General features: G+C 34.0%; 2 protein-coding genes across 2 annotated transcripts; one reads left to right on the forward strand and one right to left on the reverse strand.

Annotated features, from left to right (window-relative positions):
• Positions 1-4,805: 4,805 nt before the first annotated feature.
• LOC137716737 (peamaclein-like) lies at positions 4,806-5,620 on the forward strand. Its single transcript, XM_068456116.1, has 2 exons — positions 4,806-4,956; positions 5,282-5,620. Exons 1-2 carry the CDS (start codon positions 4,875-4,877, stop codon positions 5,464-5,466), a joined length of 267 nt encoding a protein of 88 aa, XP_068312217.1. The 5' UTR covers positions 4,806-4,874; the 3' UTR covers positions 5,467-5,620.
• A 6,444-nt stretch (positions 5,621-12,064) lies between these two features.
• On the reverse strand, positions 12,065-17,532 carry LOC137717584 (aspartic proteinase 36-like). The gene is made up of 12 exons (XM_068456996.1): positions 17,220-17,532; positions 17,003-17,123; positions 15,815-16,242; positions 15,560-15,716; positions 15,071-15,153; positions 14,868-14,964; positions 14,421-14,490; positions 14,027-14,233; positions 13,607-13,728; positions 13,025-13,126; positions 12,820-12,917; positions 12,065-12,530 (listed from the first exon to the last, which is right to left on the reverse strand). Exons 1-12 carry the CDS (start codon positions 17,441-17,443, stop codon positions 12,350-12,352), a joined length of 1,890 nt encoding a protein of 629 aa, XP_068313097.1. The 5' UTR covers positions 17,444-17,532; the 3' UTR covers positions 12,065-12,349.
• Between the last annotated feature and the right edge of the window lie 187 nt (positions 17,533-17,719).

A 17,719-nucleotide genomic window follows, 5' to 3' on the forward strand; every position in this document is an offset into this window, starting at 1 on the left:
TAAACACAAATAGTATCTGACAAAAATTGGCCGCACGATGTACAATGAACGGCTAGAATGTGATGATCCCTAAAATTCCCACAAAGTATATCCGATGAGGATTCTCTTCCCATTTTCTTTTGTTTAAGTCCCCTTGTTATTACGTACCAATCCAAGAAATGCCACTTAAAAGGAAGCATTTAAAAACGTTAACATTGACCTCTGGTGAGTATCAAATTCACTAATTGCTTCGTTTTTGTATTTTTTTTTATTGGGTCAATGCTTCGTTTTGGTTGTTCCCGTGGTTATATGCACTCCTCCAGCTGGCTTCTCAACTTTCTTTGTTATGAAAATTCTAGTACACTTAGGATATCTTATATTTTAAAGTATTTGATTTTTTTTTTTTAAACAAACGATATTAACTATACTAAAGGAATTGGGAAATGGGTTAAATTTCACAATAGGCTAGTAATAATGTGGTCTAAATTCGCCTTTAGCGATAATCGAACCTAAGACCTCAAACTTACAAGTGAAGAGGAATACTACTAAATCGTAGTACTAAGTGGCTAAAGTATTCGGTTGTTAAAGGAGATGTCAAATACGTCAACTAGTTCTTGAAGGTATCAAGGTTTTCTCAAAGGGAGATGTCATAATTGACGTGTAGTTGAGTCTTTTTTTTTTTCTGAATGATTTTTTGCTTTCTAGCTTGCCTTTTTCTATAGCAAACAAAGATGTAGTTAAATGCTTTTAATTTATTTTTTAATACATGTGTTCATTGACAACCAATAGAATGAAAACTAAAATCAATTTTAATTATCTTTTAATAGTTAATGTAACTATGGGGCTGCCACTCAGTATTACAGTCTGATGATAGGGGTGGGCACTTGGAACCAAAAATCGAAACCGAAACATGAATTGAATCGGACCGCACCGAAAGGTTTGGTTTTGCGGTTTTGAAACGGTTGCGATTTCAAAACCGAACCGCGGCAAAGAAAACGGTTTGGTTTTGGTTTTGGGTTTTCAAAACCGCATCGAAACCGAAATCGCACCATATATTGAATGTTATGTTTAATTAGTTTAACTAGACTAATCATCCAATTTTGCACCACTATTCAACATCAGTGCACTGAAACTCATCTTCATCTCTTTCTCAAAACTCATCTTCATCTCTTCCACAGTTGACATCAGTGCCCTGAACTCACTGCTTGCATCTCTGCGTGCGACCTGGCTGCTTGCATCTCTACTACCTCACTGCTTGCATCCCCAGATCCCCTTCATCTATAAGCCCTGAACTCTGCAAATCAAAAGCTATGCAAAATAGACTTGACAAATCACTCACTTGTATTTTTAAACCTATTAATGCATTGGTTATTTGGCGTTGAAGTTGAATTTTAGTATATGTGATGTGTAAGGATTTAAACCCATTAATGCGTTGGATATTTGGATGTTGTCTCAATTTTAGTAGTTGTCATTTGCTGCAGTTTTGGTACAAGTTTGGTACATGTTAGCTGCTGTTTTTTTGCTGCCTTTTTATCCATGGTTGTAGTGTGGTTCTTGCCATCGCAGGGCTTTAGTGGCCTTGGTGGGACCATTATATCCATCCCATGGCTTCCAGCATAATATACATTACTTAACTGTACAAATCCTTTTACATGTAGAACTAAATTAAATGAGAAAATTCTTTTATGTGCAACAATGTATATTGATGAACATTTCAAATGGTGCAACTGCAACACAGGAATGACAGTCTTATGCATAAATAGAATAGGTGTATATTTTAAATTGTACATTTTTTTTTCTCAAAAACCAAACCGAACCGAACCAAACAGTTTGGTTTCATTTCGGTTTTGGCTTCAAAACCGCACCGAACCGCACCTCAAAAAATTTTGGTTTTGGTTGCAGTTTCACTTGAAATCGCACAGCGCCCACCCCTATCTGGTGATATTCCTCTTCACTTGGAATTGAGAGATCTTAGGTTCAAATCTCATGGATGGCGAATTCGATACTAAATTAGGTTGTCCATTGTGTGGCTTAACTGAACTCCCCCTCCCCATAGTGTACAAATATCGATGTACTAAAAAAAAATGTAACTATGAGGGTCAATATATTAATAAAATAAATATTTGACACATCTGTGGGGTAGGGAGACTAAATTTGTAAACTAAAATTTCTAAACTAAATGACATGAAAGGTGATTATTGAATTATTACTTAAGTGTTGATTAATATGCTTATTTTTTATTGGCGACATCATGTAGTTTGCAAATTTAGTGTACAAATTTAGTATACCTAACATTACTTAGGAAGAAGATTTAACATCTATATTGAATTGGCCACATCATTCATCAAATAAAATTATGCTATATCATATTTGATGAGGATGCTCAATAGATTCATTATCTGAAATCAATCTCCTATTTATTTTAGGGTAGTCACACACCCTTTTTTAACTTCCACACATTCTTGTCAATTTTTGTTCATTGATATTCTACAATTCATTCAATCTGATGGTTAGAAATTGATAGGGGTGTGTGAGATGTAAAAATGGGTGTGTGAATAGCACCAAGGGCGGAGCTAGGATTTTAAACTTAGGTGTGCTAGCTAAAATTAGTACCATAAAATCATATGTTTAATTTTTTTTTGCCTACATAAAAGTATATAATAATCAAAATGAAACATGATAAGAGTATATTTATGCGATTTTGTTATCTTATTTATTTGCATTTACTTAGTTTATTTCCATTATTATAGTAATTTAGGTTATTTTTGTTTTATTGTAGGTCCAGTTGGTAAAGATAACAATAAATAGTCAAATGGAGCAATTTGGAGCAGTTCTGAACTTGGATTTGATAGCGTGCGTGGATAGCATATACGCTGGACGTTTTTGGTGTTTAAAATGTGTTAAACATGTGCTAAAATCTGGAGAAATTAAAGTTGAGGCTTGGAAGGCAAGAAATTACACAAGAAAGAGGAATCCTAGTTTGAGAGAAATATTATCTTATTCTATTTTATCATATCTTATCCTATCTCCAACTGCAATAAAGAATTCTAATCATATTTCAACACTCTCCACCTATTTCTTAGAGTCCTAAAATAATTCAAGGAAGAATCCTAATCACATTTCAACACTCTCCACCTGTTTCTTAGAGTCCTAAAATAATTCAAAATGCATAATCCCTTTCCTTTTTGGATTCAATCGTGCCTTATATAAGAAGTGTGCTGCGCTTACCATTCATCTATAGAAGTTGCTGGAATTTTCAGAGTTTTTTCCATCTTTATTTTAAGTTTCAATGTTTATTTTAGATTTCTTTTCAGTTATGATGAACATGTGTAACTAAGTTTCTTTTTACCTAGAGGTGAATTTGAAGCCATGATCTTATGTTTTATATAAATTAATTACTTCTAGCTATTGTTTCTTAAAACATGAATGTGATTTATTAATTACTTCTAGCTATTGTTTCTGAAAACATGAATGTGATTTACTTATCTGTTTTATAGAAAATTTATTCTTTTATGTTTATTAAGGGTGCATACTTAGTTTGCAGGGATTTGATGCTAGAATATAAGAGAATTTCATCTAATCGTTATGAACTTATTATTTGCAAGTAGTAAACGTCATTAGTTATAATTAAGTTAAGTAAATATTTGGCAGGAGTGTCATGCTTTCATAGTTATGAATGTTTTGGCTATGCTTATGATTTTCACAGAATTTAATGATCTTTCAAATGTATCTCTATCATGCTTGTCATAGTTAGGGAACTTGAGAATAATAATTTGGTCACATCACTGAGTCCAATTCAATGAACTTAGGAAAATCTATGAGTTAATTAGTGTTGTTTACAGTTAATTTGGGGTATTGTCTTTCATGGTTTATAGAAAGAATAATTGAAAATCGATTTGTATGTATATGATTCATGAGTGGAGAAGAATCCTTTAGTTATCCTTTCATCCATATTTCATTCACAACTTAATTTACTTACTGTCATTTATTTTTGTTTTAATTAAATTCATCCAAATTCCCCAGTCATTGTTTTGTTGTTAATTTAACTTAATTTTTAGTTTTATAAGTTTAATTTGTGTTGATTAGCATCCATTCTAATCCCCGAAATAGAACGATCCCTACTTACTCGTACTATTATTGCATAATATACAGGGTTTAATTTGTGTGTTAGTCTCTACCACATCAAAATAACAATGGAATATAAACTATTCTCAAAATCATAACCCTAATCAACAAATTCAAGGACCAAATAAATAATTAGCCTACTAATTAAGTCTAGAATAAGTAAACAAAGAGATTAAGAACGTACCAAACGTGACATTCATTCAAAAATCTCAACAGAAAGTAAGGAAATTGCGAAGGTAGGATTTTATGGTGAATCCAAAGAAAATTTTATTTTTCGTTTCTTGAGTAAGAAGTACAAAGCTAAATTGCATAGGGTAAAATGCATTTTCTTGAACAAATACAATAAAAGAAAAAGGAAGGGAGAGAGAACTCATTTATTATTTTTGACATAAAAAGTATTATTTATTACTTATCATGTGCTAAATATACATTAAATGATAACATATACTGAAATTAGGTGGGTTGGCTACATGCATTAACATAAACCATTAAAACATGAGTTTCAAAAAAACCTTCCTGAGCTATATCCCACCTTAGCTTTGTGAGTATCTCTGCCAGTTGCACCACCAGCTGCACCACCCTTTATTTTATTTTTACGTTGAAGCAATAATCTCCTTTATTTTATTTCACCTACGTACCAACTCATCGTATTATAAATACCCCTCATTTCTCACATCTAAAGCACCACACACTCACAAAAAAAACGTTTCCTTTGCTCACTAGAATACGAATATTTCCATCTTCAACCTCTCATCTTCTTCTTGGCAACAATGAAGCTCGTCTTTGCAACCTTCATGCTTGTTTGCCTTGTCCTCACCTCCTCTTTCTTCGAGGCATCAATTGCTGGTTCTAGTACGATCATACTTTTTTTTCAACTAATGATTCCTTTTATGTAATTAATTAACCATGTTTCTCTTGAGTTCGTAATATTGTTCTTACATTTTTCTTTTTTCTCTTAATTTGTTTCTAAAACTAAAAATATACGACAAATGTGAATTCGGTCAATTAATTAGTCGGATAGTGCATTCGCTTTCTTATTGTCTAATTCGGGTATCTTTTTGTCGATTAGAGTAGTTTATGATATAGCTTTATCGAAAAAAATTATGCCAATTTGTATATATGATGTTCTAATTAACTAATGAACCTATTTGTATGAATTTTGTTATGAATTTTGCAGCTTTTTGTGACTCCAAGTGTGGGGTGAGATGTTCAAAAGCTGGATTTAAGAACAGGTGCTTGAGGTTCTGTGGAATCTGTTGTGAGAAATGTCAGTGCGTTCCATCGGGGACTTATGGGAACAAGGACGAGTGCCCTTGCTACAGGGACCTCAAAAACTCCAAGGGCGAGGACAAGTGCCCTTAATCGATTCATTTGCCTTTGTGATGGTGTTGGTACGGATTTGTGCCTTGGACGTACCCTACAAAAATATAAACGAAAGTTGATATTATTGTGTAATTTTTATATTATTAGTCTAAGTCAATGCCAAATTCGAGTTGATGTTAAAGCAAATTATTGTTATTATTATTAATAGTATATTTATGCACTTGTAAAGAGTTAGTTATTTCATGTTATGCAAGTGAATAAAGTGGAGGTTGGTACCAATGTTAAGGTGTATTTCATTCTTTTCCAAAAATAATGATATTTTAAGTAATAAATTAGCAAGAGTGAAACAACTTTGTCATTGTAAACAAGCACTAATAACGTTCCTTACTATAATTTCTAAGATTAAGTCGGTTAAGGTCATTCACTCATGCATTCAAGCCCCGTATTCGAGTTTCACTTTCTAGTAATATGGCTTTTTATACGTAACGGTGAACTCGTGTATAAAATTGATGAGAATCATAACGCACACACACACATATATATATATATGTAAAGCCATAAATGGAGAACAACTTATATGAATGAGTTTACTACTACAAGGTGTTTCGACTCTATAATACAATGTGTAGAAGAATTTACATATGATATTACATTATTGAATTGGACGAACACAAACAATGACCGGCGAAACATTTAAAAGAAAAGATTTCGTGGGAGAGGTTGACAGATATGCAGGGCAAAGGCGTAACAATTTCACATGCATATATTGTGCGCCTCATCTCTTCAGAGGCCATTTTCACCGTGTTTGTCATGCATGAGGTCCCCATCCCAACTCTTATGAGACCCAGTTAACAGTCCGATTGATACTCTGACACGTCACATATATTTGCAAGATCCAGCTTGTTACTGACTTGTTCTCCTCAAAACAATTTCTGATCTCACCAAGTAACATGGTGTCATGGCTTGAATGGTCGGACCATCCAACTAGTTACACTACTTGATTTAAAGTTCTCAAGTGTCTCACACATTCAATGAAATATTCTTAGTAATTTACGAGTTTTTATTATTAATAGCCAAAATTTAACACTTAATTTCATAAATATCATTTTTTATAAAAACTTTCAAATGTAGCAGAAAACCCTTGTGAATAGACCTAAATGCCCTAAAAATCCAAAACCTAATTACACAAAAAAGCCAAAACCCTTGAATAGATCTCTTTTACATCTTCGTTCAAAGTGTGAGGCCACAAGGGTAGTTGATAAACGTTGTAAAGCAAGTGCGGGTAGTGTTGTTCAATAATCAACTAATGGAGTACGGACTTGAAATTTTGCCACTCATGTCTAAAACTCAATCGTTACTATTGATACAAGATCGTCTTAAACGATTATGTTTTGTTCAATCAATTTAGCAGACATGATACTGGTTGAGGCTTCCAACTCATTGGAATCAAATTCCAATCTAATTCACAAGTGGATCATTCCAACTTTATTCTTTCTTCTCTTCCCCACCAATCTAATTAATCTACAACACCTTTTTGTAAGTTCTAAATTGTTGATCTCAACTCGTCCCAATTCTTATACCCAAAGCGAATGGATGTCATGAATCGATCACACTTTTCATTATACAAGTCTGTTATTCTGATCATGTTGGAAATTCAATTTTAGTTTTGGATTTCTTTGGAACGATTGAACTTCTAATAGGGTTTTGCTTCTTATGTTTATTTGGTTTTAATTTTGAAGGTATTTGGGTCTTTTAAAGTGGTTTATCTGCTATATTTGAAATATTTTATAAAAAATGACATTTATGAAATTAGGTGTTAAATTTTGGCTATTATTGATAAATACTCGTAATTTACAGTAGGTGTAACTTCAGTGTTGCATATCATTCAGTGTTACGGATATTTTAACCGTCAGATTTGATTTTCGCAACTGTTAAGATCTTCTATTTTCAATCTCAATAATATATTTTCTGTATCAATTAATGTTGCACAGCATTGAAGATATTCCCGTCTCCTTTATAACCAAGTGAACCAGTGCCGAACCTAATTTTTTATCAGAAGTAGCAGTTTCCACATACTATTATCCGAAAACGAGGAATGCGGAAATGATATGCAGTTTACTCATTAGGTTCCAGTTGTTGCTTTGCAGCTAGCATATATAGATGCCCCACTGTGAACAGCCTTCAACTTACAGATCACTTAGGCACATATAGGCCTGGCAATTTCTGACACGATCCGATAACCCGACACGACACGACACGAAATTAACAGGTGTTTGGGTCGACACGATAACGAATCGGGTCTTATCGGGTAACCCGATAAGCACCTGTTAAGATAACGGGTTGGGTCGGGTATACACGTGGGTAAACACGATACACGATACACGATAAGCAGAATATTATTTTTATAATTTTATAACCCTAAAAAAATACTGTAATAATTATATACATTAATTTTACAATTTTATACCCCTAAAAATTATAATAAATATATATATATATATTAAATTAACTATAAAATTTATAATAATTATAATTATTATATATACTATAATAATTATACCCCCAAAATATTAAGTCTATCTATACTAATTATATATATATATATTAAATTTTATAAAAACTATAATGCATATTAATTAATAATTTAATATGCATGAATCATGATCATGCATTTGCCAACTTGCCGCCCTTTTTGAAAAAAAAAATGGAGGGAAAATGAAAATGTTAAGAAAAGTTGAAAATAAAACAAAAAAGTGAGGGAATTAGGGAAAGATGTTGGAGGGAAAAGTGAAAATGATAAGAAAAAGTTGAAAAGGAAACAAAAAAAAGAGGGAAAAATGAAAATTAATAGAAGTGGTGAGAAATTTTTTTTTTTTTTTCAAGTTATTAACTTTTTATCACACACATGACTGTCATGACATATCTCACTATTTTTATAATGACACACGTGACACGTGATGTATGTACTATTCCGTGTACCAGTCAATTATAATTTATACGTACAAAATAAATAGATTTAAATCTACTTAATATATACACACACACACACGGAACTTGATTGATGGCATACGAATTCTCCAAAACTAATTTCAACGATCCCAACCGTCAAACTTGTTTGTATATGCTTTGAGATCACATCAACAAAAAATCATAAAAAATAAACATTCAGAGATCAAGTAACGGGACAAAGCTTTTTAACGGTTATAAACGAAAAATCATGATTTAACGGTTATTTTAACTCTGATTTTGATGATTTTTTATAACTACACTCCTTGACCCTATATGAATACAATGAATGAATTCGATCTTCAATTTAAAATATTTACACAAGTGGATACCACAAAATCTTTTGTTATACTTAATGAAAGTATAAATAAACTCTAAGTGTTAGTCAATCTATTGTTTTACGAATTCTCCAAAACTAATTTCAACGATCCAAACCGTCAAAATTGTTTGTATATGCTTGGAGATCACATCAGCAAAAAATCACAAAAAAAAAAAAACATTCAGAGATCAAGTAACGGGACAAAGCTTTTCAACGGTTATAAACGAAAAATCACGATTTAACGGTTATTTTAACTCCGATTTTGATGATTTTTTATAACTACACTCCTTGACCCTATATGAATACAATGAATGAATTCGATCTTCAATTTAAAATATTTACACAAGTGGATACCACAAAATCTTATGTTATACTTAATAAAAGTATAAATAAACTCTAAGTGTTAGTCAATCTATCGTTTTACGAATTCTTCAAAACTAATTTCAACGATCCAAACCGTTAAAATTGTTTGTATATGCTTGGAGATCACATCAGCAAAAAATCACAAAAAAAAAAACATTCAAAGATCAAGTAACGGGACAAAGCTTTTCAACGGTTAAACGAAAAATCACGATTTAACGGTTATTTTAACTCCGATTTTGATGATTTTTTATAACTACACTCCTTGACCCTATATGAATACAATGAATGAATTCGATCTTCAATTTAAAATATTTACACAAGTGGATACCACAAAATCTTATGTTATACTTAATGAAAGTATAAATAAACTCTAAGTGTTAGTCAATCTATCGTTTTACGAATTCTCCAAAACTAATTTCAACGATCCAAACCGTCAAAATTGTTTGTATATGCTTGGAGATCACATCAGCAAAAAATCACAAAAAAAAAACATTCAGAGATCAAGTAACGGGACAAAGCTTTTCAACGGTTATAAACGAAAAATCACGATTTAACGGTTATTTTAACTCCGATTTTGATGATTTTTTATAACTACACTCCTTGACCCTATATGAATACAATGAACGAATTCGATCTTCAATTTAAAATATTTACACAAGTGGATACCACAAAATCTTATGTTATACTTAATGAAAGTATAAATAAACTCTAAGTGTTAGTCAATCTATCGTTTTACGAATTCTCCAAAACTAATTTCAACGATCCAAACCGTCAAAATTGTTTGTATATGCTTGGAGATCACATCAGCAAAAAATCACAAAAAAAAAACATTCAGAGATCAAGTAACGGGACAAAGCTTTTCGACGGTTATAAACAAAAAATCAAGATTTAACGGTTATTTTAACTCTGATTTTGATGAATTTTAACAGCTACACTCCTTGACCCTATATGAATACAAAGAATGATTTTGATCTTCAATTTAAAATATTTACACTAGTGGAATTTATATACTTAATAAAAGTATGAATCAACTATAATATTAATAATTATATACATTTAATATTTGTAATAGATTAGTAGTGTATGTATTATTTTTTTTATTAGGCTTTCATTTTCGAGTGTAGATATAGTACTTGAATGAGAAATGTTTTAATATTTTCAAGTAATATTTATGTCGCAATGTGTGGTATGTGCAAATTGTAAAAAAATATATTTTTTTCTTAACGGGTCATAACGGGTCGGGTCACTTTACCCGTTGGGTAAAGTGACACGACCTGTTAAGGACCCGCTAAGATAACGGGTGTGACACGACACGACCCGTTAAGATAACAGGTGTTACACGAAAACGACACGAACACGACAGACACGATCTGTTTGCCAGGCCTAGGCACATATCGTTTATGGCATATGACTTGTAACCATTTCGTTTTTATTTTTTGTACAACCAAAAAGAGAATAAATGGAGGAAAATAACGGATAAAGAAGATTGGTGAAAGGAAAGATGGAGAAATGAAGGAGAATGAATGAAATAGAAACTTGAAACTGGTGACAAATTTTTATTTGTCATTTTATGTACGTACAAGTTTTCCACATCTCATCCACCATCTTTCCTCCATACTTAAAAGGTGTATTGTATATGGAGTTTGATAAACTTTGCTAAACTCTCAAATCCATTCGATATATATTGTTAAAGAGTAAAAAAATTTATATTGAATAAAGACTTTTGTGATTTCTAAAAAGTCTATGAAAATCTTGTGTTTTTGTGTGTCAATAAAAATCCATGTGTATTCAAAATTTAAATTATTTTAAATGATTATCAAAAGTCATGAATTTTGACTAGTTTTATGGTAAGTTTTTGTGATAGCAAATTCTAACTCTACCCCTAAGATTTAATGGATTTCATTTTCCTCCATTTTCTGATAATATACTCATCCACCCAACATAAAACAATGACTATAATTATCAACACCCATCACCACGTCTTCACCACCATCTTACCATGACCATATCCTAATCCCCACCGCCACTACCATGCCATCATTGGCATGAGAATCATCAACATGTGACCACCACCTACACCATAATCACCAAGATTGCCACCTTTACCACCACCATCACCACTGCCCCATCCCTACTCATCCACCACACGAACATCACTCCGCCACCACAATCAGCACTCCTATTATTGCTGCCACAAAAAGCACCAACTTTACTACCACCATCTCAATAATGAAAACTAAAAAAAATAATAATACTTATTAATAAATGGTTATTAAAAAATTCATGACAGTACATATTTTTTATAATATTCTAGCATTGAACTCTCCAAAATTCGATAAAAGTCTATCATTTAACTCATTTCTTTTCTACAAAAGTATATTAACTAAAGTCAATAAAATTTTACAAAGTTTAAGGTAGCCTGTAAAAGTCTACCAAATTCGAGAATGTCTTATCACTTTAAAAATTCTACAAAAGTGCGTATAAATTTTAATACACTACAGCCTTTAACTCTCATTTGTTCTACGTATTTTCGATAAAGTAAGATTTGTTTAGATGCGCTTTTAAAATGATTGAAAACGCTTTTAAAGAAAATATTTTTTGGTTCCAAAAACACCAAAAGTGCTTTCTGCAAGAAGCACCAGTTATGTGCTTCTTCCAGAAAACACTTTTTAAGTGTTTTTTTTCTTCAGAATTTACTTGTATTTTTACTAAGGATTGGTTTCAAAAACATTTTTATCAAAAACTCTTTCAATCATTTTAAAAGCACATCCAAACAAGCACGTAATTTTCTAATACCTTTCCTCCCTCTGCGCATCTTTACTTATTTTCTAAATTCAGATTAAAAAAATTAAATCAGAATCAACAGACAAAAAGAGTGAGCAGGTAAATCCGATTTACCGCCGAACGGAAAGGCGAAAGGCGAAAGGCGAAAGGTGAAAGGACAAGTCATAGACAAATTAGCTGAAACTTTGAAGAGTATTTTTATATGTACATAAAAGTTAAAAAGACAGCAGGAGTAAAATGAAATATTAATTGAAGTTTTCTATCACCTATTTGTCTTTCCATTTTCCTATACCGAAATTATATTGCACAGAGGGATTGCAGATTTCATCTCCTCCGAATGTTCGGCTCCAATGCCCCGATGTCGGTGTGTATGTATTGCTTTCGGAGCTGTCCATAATCGGAATCTCCACGGTGAGTCGGAACGTTCTAACTACACTGGCACGAAAGTTACTATCTAAGCGGTTGAAGCTCTTGCTCAGGAACAATGGAACTGGCACCAACTGGCTCATACGAAACGATGTCTTGCAATTTGTATTTCCTAACCAGCCATGTCCCTAATGCTAATAATCCAACAGCTGAGGTAACTATAGCTCCAACTACCACCGCCAAAGAGTGTTGCTCCCACCACGACCTACAATTCTCCAACACAGTCCAATTTTAATAACGAAAAAATCATTCGAGTATAACTTTGTAGCAAAATTCGAAAGCTAATCTGGTTAAAGAAACATGAAAGGAAACAGAAAATCAAGCAGCAAAGACAACATCCATGAGGTTACCATTATGAATACTTGAATGATGAAATCAACAAAATCAAATTTCCAAAACCATATACTTCATTCCAGTGAAAAGAATGCAACACATGAGAAGCAATTTTAGAGAGCGAGAAAAGAAAAGGATGGAGAAAGGGTGAAGTAGCATACCGCTTCTTCCCAGGCTCAGCTTTCACTTTGACCAACTGATAACTTCCAAATTTCTGAGGAAGCTGCATATGATGTTCCTTTAAGCGCACAATTATGCCCTGCAATTTTGAGTAAGGATTGAGTCAACACTCTAGTCAGCAAATGGAAAAAGCGCCAGTTGCAAGTACATGTTATCCAGCAACCCAAGCAACAGAAGACCTATTACCATTGCTTTCGCAGCAGAAAAGCAAGTTGCAGGTTCAGCAGGGAAGATTGTCCATCTAACAACGAAACCATTTCCCATATTGGTGTAGTTCATTAAGCGAACCTGAGAAGAGTTAGTGCTGTGTTTAGTAAAGTAACTGAAGATATACAAGCAAAGTAATATTAAGATATATCAGCAGACAGTAATAATAAGGTATACTGCCACACAATAAAGATCACCAAAGGGTTGCAATCGGTTGGGTTAGAGCATGTTACCAAGAACAATGAGTCCGAGATCAAGTATTTTAATTGACAACATGACAAAGATGAAACTCAAAGAATGAAGAAATCCACAGAATTATGAAAGACCTTTTATTTAAAATTTTATGACACCTTGGGGGAGGGTGGAGTAATTTCATCTTTGATTATTCACAGGTAGATGTTAAATTCTTGAATCATACTTGAGCATTGGTAAAGGATGATGCTACATGGTTAGGGTGGCCCAGACCCAACCCATGTCAATCATGCAAGACCCAATAAAAACAAAACAAAAAACTACGCTCTCAAGTCCAAGATAAAATAGCTAAACTTCGCAAAACTATACCTGGGAAATATCTACTTCCAGCTCACGAGCAATAGAATCTGCCAGTTCTGTGAAGTTGGGTTTCATAGTGTTATTGATGCTCAGCATCATATCAAAACTTATTAGCCCTATTTGAAGTTCACCTGTTATCAAACATTTGAGATGTCAACCAAAACAATAGGAAAACTTGCATTGGAAAAGCAAGTTTCAAATGCATTACAAGAGAAACTATAAACGAAAAAAAATTGACAAATTGGATTGGAAATGAGTCAACCTAACATTGAAATGTCAGAGTAAGAAATTTTACATCCAGCACTAACAACCTCAGATACACTGTTAATGTATTCTGAATCAAAGTCCAATATGGTTCGATAATGACATTCTTGAATTTGAGAGCATCATAAAGGTCATTAGAACATTTGACTGAAAAACTAACTCTACCTGGAAGAAATGTTTCAGGCAATCCACCTGGGGCAATGTTAGGAGAAATTTCTACACTCATATTCCGGCCATCAGAAGCTAAAGGTGCTGGAGGTGGGGCATTATTATAATTCAATCTCTTCCATAGTTCAGAACAATTAGTTTTCCAAAAGCCAATCTTATCGTTTTTCCGGTCATAAGTCACAAGGGTATTACGTGTAATGATTCCTGTACAATTCAACAAACTTATAGTAAGCTATCCCCACTTGCAGTTGTGCAAATGCTGGGACCTGTTTGGGACATAAAAGGGGAGGGCATATGTTATTTCCAATGTGTACGCAATATGTGGTTGTACAAAAGGATTTGCAAAACAATACAAAACCATCCGATATAGAGTGATTTTGCAACCACTAACCTCCTAAAAGGGTAGTATCATCACCATTTTCAAAAACCCCCAGGCAATAAGCACCACCAACCTTTGTATGCTGAGGAACAAGCAAAACAGAGAGAAACAATGCATCAAAATGTGTGTAAAGTGAGATATGAGCAATAAGAATCATATACACAATGTTAGTGCAACACAACCAGGTTTATAGCGGAGAGAATGCAACGTAGAAATGAGGCTATACAAAATTATTACACTATTCTTAACTTGTGAACCCAGTATAGGAATTACTTAAATAATAGAATATTTGATTTTTCCTATGTGATGAATGACAAAGAGAGTTCTCTTAACAAAAGCATAGATTATAGATAAGAGCTTCGAATTATGAAAGCCTAATAGCCTCAGAACAATTTTGAATCATATTTGCCACATTAATGATTTAAAGATAACCTCAAGAACAGTAAATAATCAAGTTACCGGGAACAGGTAATTCTCTGGAGACAGTGATAACTTCTGCCCATTGCCGAATACCATATCAACCTGTGGAAAAACTTTTGATAGTTGGGTGACATCCCTAAAGCACAATTCCATGTTAAACTTTCAGATAAAGAATTAAGTCAATTAGTGAATCAAGACATGCATGCAAACATCACGCAATGCAAGTTTTCTACAAGAATTACCTTCCAGCTCCTGAAAAACAAATATCTTGATAATTTGGGTCAGGACCATGGATTTGTTTGAGGGACTCAATTTGCCTCTTAATCTGCACATTTCCCAACCAAAAAAAATTTACCATTACTTGATGGTTCAGAGAGGGATGGACTGCAAACGGAAATACTTCCCTTAAATAATTTCCTCAGGTAAATAGTTCAATTGTTTTTCTCTTAAGTAAACAATAAAGCACCTTTTCCATTTACCTTTCTATTCAAAAAAAAAAAAAAAAAAGAAAAGGAAAAAATAAACCCCTTGACCTTTTCTTATAGGTATCAGGATCAGCTAGATTCTAGAAGTATTAAAACAGAGTAGGAAACTCAAAATATGAAGACTTACAGCATCCCTAAACACATGAAAAGAAAAAAAAACTCTTGACCTTTTCTTATAAGTATCAGGATCAGCTAGATTTTAGAGGTATTAAAACAGAGTAGGAAAGTCAAAAGATGAAAACTTACAGCATCCTTAAACGCATGAAAAGCATCCTTTGGAAGGTACGCATAAGTAGTTCCACTATCCAATACAGTTCCATGCTTGCCATCAAAGATCTTGGGATTTAACTTCAAAGGTTGGCCGGCCACATGTATTTCCTTCAGGTCAATGTTGTAATATGGACTGTTTCAATCCCAGAACTAAAGTATATGTGTGAGATGCACAAAATACATTCTTCATGAAAATAGGTTTGAAATTATTGGTATTATAAAAGTCTGTACCTGCGAAAGCGATCTGAATGGGCAAATACCATATCAGGGGGAGATTTCATCCCGCCAAGAACCATGGCACCCCCTCCTACACCCATCCCTCCGTAGCATAATGAGAATGAGTCACTAATAACACCCTTGTCAACAAGTTGATCCATCACACTGAGTCGACCACGACCCAAACCGATAATGCCATCAGCACGTTGACGGTAAAGATCACCAGTTTCAATATTTTCACAACCAAAAACAGCACGCTGGGGCACAAGAACACTCTCGTTACCAAAAGAAATGACGTCCTCACCAAGTACCCCACTACTAGAGCTCATCTCAGCATACCGCCGTTCATAAGTGCATTGAGCTTCTTTATTGTCACAGTTACAATTGATATTACACTTCACAGGTTGATATGTACTAGATAAATCGGGCTGGAACCTGGGGTCCTGCAAAACAAAACCCAATTTAGCTTCGATACATATGAGTTAATTCAAATAATTTATACAGAATGACTGAAAAGAATTAGGAAAACAGGAATTGTTTGGCTCCAAACAAAGAATAACTAAGAACCCATTTGGTAAAGTTGGATTTTTATTTCATGGAAAACCAAAAACAGTTCTCCGTTATTTCATTGTTTTTAGCAAATGGAATAGAAACTAAAACATTACTAAACAACAACTAACCTAGTGAAATGTGATGCACATTGTTTTAGTCCCTGCCTTATTATTTTTAAGAAGCATGCTAAACAGAGTAGGATTCTCTCCCCTCCTAATCCCCTCCCCTTCCCTTCCCTTCCCTTCCCTCCCGTCCCCTTTCACTTTCATTTTTGTCTTTCTCTATTAAAAAGTCATCACAAGATGTTGATGTGGCTTAAACGTGACTGTTCAAATAGGAGGGGAGGGAAGGAGAAGGGAATTTATGCGAGGAGAGAATCCTACTCCATGCTAAACTTTATATAGAATTTCAATAAAGAACACTAGACAACAATTGTCGAGCTTTTTCCGCTCATCAATTCAAGTCGATCCTAGATGCGATTCAAGCATTTCTTCGATGCAATTAACAATTTAACATGATTAGGAAGGTATCCAAAACTAGAGAAATGGGAAAGTATAAAAATAAATAAGTAACTGTATGTTAAACAGGTAAAACCTAATTGCACAGTAACTAATAACTACAATTAACTTAAGCACGGAAATGAAGCCGAACCTGATGATAACCACACTGCGCACAGTCAAAGCAAGGCACATAAGTCACCGTACTTCCCGTATCCACAATCAGCGCGAATTGCTGCGGCGGCGTCCCAATCCACAGCCGCGTCGTGTAGTACCTGTTTCCAATTCCAAGTTCCCGAACATTCCGATCAGCATATAATTCGAAATATCAAAAGCTACAAAACTAGGGAAATTTGGGAGGAAAGTCAAACCCGTTGGCAAGGAGGTCGTCATAGAGCCTCATGTGGGCGTTGGGCACCGATCTCTGGAGTCGCCGGCCGTCGAAGGGTCGCCGGTGGAGCCAATTGGATTTGGGAGACGAGAGATGGAGAGGGAGGATCATCGGACGGCGGTGATCGTCGGAAAGTGAAGCAAACGCGCCGCAGAGGTTCAGCAGCAGGAAGTAGATGAGAAGGAGCGAGGTCCGCCGAGCCATGGCTGCTGCGTACTACAACGGAGACGTAGAGGACTTTAGTCGTCCGTCGTCGCACGGTTCAAACGCACTGCTTCACAAATGAAATTTCTTTGGACCTGAATTTTACTTTTTATTTTGATTTTTTCAGAAGGTTTATATAGTCCCGTGATTTTTGGTGTGGAATTGGCGGCGATTTAATTTTACGGCGGCAAAAATACTAATTGGGCCGTTCGACGTCAACTTAAGTCAACGAATAAAAACTTTGGAATGCAATGTTTGCTAGCGAATGCCAGAAAT

The sequence above is a fragment of the Pyrus communis genome, chromosome 15 (genome assembly GCF_963583255.1).
Source record: "Pyrus communis chromosome 15, drPyrComm1.1, whole genome shotgun sequence".
NCBI classification, from domain to species: Eukaryota; Viridiplantae; Streptophyta; class Magnoliopsida; order Rosales; family Rosaceae; genus Pyrus; species Pyrus communis.